Genomic DNA, 4,456 nt, shown 5'->3' with positions numbered 1-4,456 from the left:
GCAGGCACGGTGGGGGGCACTGGTGGGCGCGGGGGGGCCGGGCAGCCCTGCAGAGAGAGAGAGAAGACATGGCCCCCATGTCAGAGCTCGGCTACGATGCTGGCACCGAGCAGCTGGGTGGGATGGAGGGTGGTGGTGATGCCACCAGCGTGGCCATAACCCCGGTGTCCCCCTCACCTGGTACGCGTGGTCGGTGTGGACGTGGCAGAGGCCGGGGGGGACCGAGGGGGAGGCCAGAGCCAGGTCGGGGATGGGCAGCGGCACCGGACCCTGCACCTCGGGGCCGGGAAAGGCGGGTGGCACCGAGGAGGTGGGTGAGACGGGCGTCAGGCTGGAGAGTCCATCCGTCAGCGAGTCCACATCCACGTCCAGCTCCGTGTAGTAGAAGTCCTCCTCGCCGTCGCTCTGCTCGAGGTCGGCTTTCCGGCTGCGGGGAGAGCGGGGTCGGGCTGGGGTGACTCTCTACCCCCATGGCAGGACCCCGAGGGTATCTGGGGGTGTCTTACCCAAGGTGCATGGTTCGGATGTGCTTCTGCATCCCTGAGGAGCTGCTGAGGACTTTGCCGCAGCTCTTCCACAAGCACTTGAACATCACCTTGGTGGAGTTCTGCAGGAGAGAGACGTCAGGCTGGCAGCCCCGTCCCCAGCGTCATCATCATCCCTTCCTCCATCATCATCCCCACCCCCAACCTTGCCTCCAACCCCACTGCCAGCCCTGAGATCCCCATTCCTACGATCATCCTCATTGAGGTCTCACCAGAGCGGAGCAGAGGGGGAGAACGGACACATGGACACGAGGGGATGGAGCAGGGATGGGGATGGCTCACCTGGGGAGGGTGGGTGGCTTGGGCGGTGGTGGGGCAGGCACGGGAGAGAGAGAAGACATGGCCCCCACGTCAGAGCTCGGCTACGATGCTGGCACCGAGCAGCTGGGTGGGATGGAGGGTGGTGGTGATGCCACCAGCGTGGCCATAACCCCGGTGTCCCCCTCACCTGGTACGCGTGGTCGGTGTGGACGTGGCAGAGGCCGGGGGGGACCGAGGGGGAGGCCAGAGCCAGGTCGGGGATGGGCAGCGGCACCGGACCCTGCACCTCGGGGCCGGGAAAGGCGGGTGGCACCGAGGAGGTGGGTGAGACGGGCGTCAGGCTGGAGAGTCCATCCGTCAGCGAGTCCACATCCACGTCCAGCTCCGTGTAGTAGAAGTCCTCCTCGCCGTCGCTCTGCTCGAGGTCGGCTTTCCGGCTGCGGGGAGAGCGGGGTCGGGCTGGGGTGACTCTCTACCCCCATGGCAGGACCCCGCAGGGGACCCCGGGGGGTTTTCTGGGGGTGTCTTACCCAAGGTGCATGGTTCGGATGTGCTTCTGCATCCCTGAGGAGCTGCTGAGGACTTTGCCGCAGCTCTTCCACAAGCACTTGAACATCACCTTGGTGGAGTTCTGCAGGAGAGAGACGTCAGGCTGGCAGCCCCGTCCCCAGCGTCATCATCATCCCTTCCTCCATCATCATCCCCACCCCCAACCTTGCCTCCAACCCCACTGCCAGCCCCAACGAGATCCCCATTCCCATCATCATCCTCATTGGCATCCTCAAACTCATCCCTGTCCCCAGCCTCATCCTCCTCTTCATCCCCATCCCCAAACTCATCTCCAACCCCACTGCCAGCCCCAATTATATCCCCAACCTCATCCTCCTCTCCATGCCCATCCAGCGAGTCCACATCCACGTCCAGCTCCGTGTAGTAGAAGTCCTCCTCGCCGTCGCTCTGCTCGAGGTCGGCTTTCCGGCTGCGGGGAGAGCGGGGTCGGGCTGGGGTGACTCTCTACCCCCATGGCAGGACCCCGAGGGTATCTGGGGGTGTCTTACCCAAGGTGCATGGTTCGGATGTGCTTCTGCATCCCTGAGGAGCTGCTGAGGACTTTGCCGCAGCTCTTCCACAAGCACTTGAACATCACCTTGGTGGAGTTCTGCAGGAGAGAGACGTCAGGCTGGCAGCCCCGTCCCCAGCGTCATCATCATCCCTTCCTCCATCATCATCCCCACCCCCAACCTTGCCTCCAACCCCACTGCCAGCCCTGAGATCCCCATTCCTACGATCATCCTCATTGACATCCTCAAACTCATCCCTGTCCCCAGCCTCATCCTCCTCTTCATCCCTATCCCCAAACTCATCTCCAACCCCACTGCCAGCCCCAATGATATCCCTAACCTCATCCTCCTCTTTGTGCCCATCCTCACTATCCTCATCCCCATCATCATCCCACCTTCCTCTTCCGTGGGATGGGCTCTCCGAAGACAAAGTGGGTGCCGTCGGGCTCGTCGGGGCCGTCGTCCGGCAGTGGGGTGGGCAGGAAGGTGCTGGGGACGTGGCTGGAGAGTGGGGGCGACGGGGTGGAGTGGGTTGAGCGGTCGCTGGGGGGGTCCCATCTCCAGTCCCCGCTGGTGTTGCTGCTGCTGCTGCAGCTGGAGGACATGGCGGGCACCTCCTTCCAGACCTCACTGCTGGGCTCTGGCGAGGAGAAGGAGGAAGGTCAGGTCCTGCCATGGGACACGTGTCCAAGGATGGAGGGGACGGCGTCACACTCTTACCTGGGGTGGGGGTGGCCGGTGGGTGACCGAGCACCAGCGGGCTGGTGGAGAGGCTGGTGAGCACCGTGGCCGCCATCACCTCGTCGATGCCCGCCTTGCCCGAGAGCTTCCTGCCAGCGAGAGCAAAAAGAGAGGGATGTGGTGAGGACAGACAAACTCCCCTGGGACCCTTCACCCCCTCAGCGAGGCGCTGGGACCCCCTCCCCACAGCGGTCGGGGTGGCTTGAGGTAAGGGACACAGGTGGCACAGGATGATGATCACCAGGGGGTGACTGGGAGATGGGAGCATCACCAGGTGCTAAAGCACCCATGGGTGCCCCGTGGGTTTCCAGACTGGAAACCCCGCTGAGCAGCGGCGCAGGCAGGCGGCCAAACCCCTGCTGTTTACTGCTCCGGTGCGGGGAGGGGGAGAACCCAGCGCCGTGCCGCAGGGTACCGGCACCTGCATCCTGCCCTGAGCGCCGCGAAACACGGGGTTTGCTCAGCTGGGGCCAAACAACTTCCTGAAGTGGAAAAAAAACAAAACCAAAACAAACCAACAAAAAACCCCCATAAAAAAATATAAAAAAAAAAAAAAAAAATCGAAACCCTATTAAAAGAATTAATTAAAAAAAAAAAAAAGCAAGAGGTCAGGAGCAACAGAAGCCATTTTGCAAAACTTTCACGCCGTGGGGGCGGATAAATACGGCGCTGGAGGGCGGCGATGCTCTCCCAGCCCTCGAGCGGTTGCGGTGGTGGCACTCGAGGGCTCGTAGGTGACACCTCGCTTCGTCACCCAGCGGGGCCACCTCCGGGCAGAGCCCTCGGTGCTGCCCAACACGGGACGGCCGGTCACAGCTGGAGACCCTGGTGCCGCAGACGAGCGGCCAAAGTCCTCCTCGTGCAGCCAGAGGAAAAACATCCCGGTGTCCCGCGGTGAAGCCGGCGGTAGTGGGGTGGTGGCTGTCACCACTGTCCATCCCACCACCGTCGTGGTCCTACCTGTGCCGGGGCACGGGGATGTAGGCTGAATGCAGCGCCAGGCATCGCTCCAGCCCCGCGTCCAGCACCCGCAGCATCGCCTCCCGGCTGGCCGGCTCCCGCCGTGGCAACAGCTCTCCCAGGTGTGGTAGCCACCCCTCGGCACCTGCCGGTAGCCCCCGGCCACCACAGGGGAGAGGAGCCTGCGGGAGAGATGGTGGTGGTCAGCAGGAGATCCCCCTGAGCTGTGGATCCTGCAGGGATCCCCTTGATCTCGGCAGGGAGGGGAGGTGGCCCAGGGAAGTGGTGCCTCCAGGCCACCCGGCCTCCAGGTGGGCAGGTCCATCTGGGACAGATCCCAAGTGGGATCCACCAGGGCAGGTCCCTCTGGGACAGATCTCCGGTGGGATCCTATTTGGTGGGTCCCCAGGTGGGATCCCAAGCAGTGGGTCTCTCCAGGGTAGATCCTGGGTGGGATCCCACCAGGACAGGTCCCTGTGGGGAAGATCCCAGGTGGGATCCCGAGCAGTGGGTCTCCCCAGAGTAGATCCCGGGTGGGATCCTGAGCAGTAGGTTTCTCCAGGGTAGATCCTGGGTGGGATCCCACCAGGGCGGGTCCCTGTGGGGTGGATCCCGGGTGGGATCCCACTTGGGGGTTCCTCCCAGGGCAGATCCCGGGTGGGATCCCGAGCAGTGGGTCTCTCCAAGGTAGGTCCCGGGTGGGATCCCAGCGGGGCGGGTCCCTCCGGGGCGGATCGCGGGTGGGATCCCCCGATGCTCTGCAGAGGCAGGAGCACCCACCACCCTCCCGCCCGGCTGATCCCCGCGCTGTCACCCACCGTTAAGCGGGGGGGAGAGGAGGGGGGTGTCACCCCGCGGGGGGCGGCGGGGAAGGGGGGGTTCCCTCCA

The 4,456-nt window shown here is 64.1% G+C and overlaps 1 protein-coding gene across 1 annotated transcript in view; it reads right to left on the bottom strand.

Annotated features, from left to right (window-relative positions):
- Positions 1-4,324, bottom strand: part of SLC2A4RG (SLC2A4 regulator) — a 5,342-nt gene extending 1,018 nt beyond the window's left edge. Inside the window, exons 1-10 of the mRNA XM_014954834.1 lie at positions 3,569-4,324; positions 2,588-2,697; positions 2,263-2,507; positions 1,865-1,965; positions 1,683-1,785; positions 1,337-1,458; positions 994-1,243; positions 507-646; positions 178-427; positions 7-47 (exon numbers count right to left, since the gene is read on the bottom strand). Coding sequence (XP_014810320.1) covers positions 7-47; positions 178-427; positions 507-646; positions 994-1,243; positions 1,337-1,458; positions 1,683-1,785; positions 1,865-1,965; positions 2,263-2,507; positions 2,588-2,697; positions 3,569-3,645 — 1,439 coding nt within the window. The 5' untranslated portion in view covers positions 3,646-4,324. The remainder of the gene's footprint in view (positions 1-6; positions 48-177; positions 428-506; positions 647-993; positions 1,244-1,336; positions 1,459-1,682; positions 1,786-1,864; positions 1,966-2,262; positions 2,508-2,587; positions 2,698-3,568) is intronic.
- Between the last annotated feature and the right edge of the window lie 132 nt (positions 4,325-4,456).

Source organism: Calidris pugnax, unplaced genomic scaffold, assembly GCF_001431845.1.
Source record: "Calidris pugnax isolate Ruff unplaced genomic scaffold, ASM143184v1 scaffold50, whole genome shotgun sequence".
In the NCBI taxonomy this organism is placed as follows: Eukaryota; Metazoa; Chordata; class Aves; order Charadriiformes; family Scolopacidae; genus Calidris; species Calidris pugnax.
Note: the sequence above shows the minus strand (reverse complement) of the source record. Positions and strands in the feature narration are given on the sequence as shown.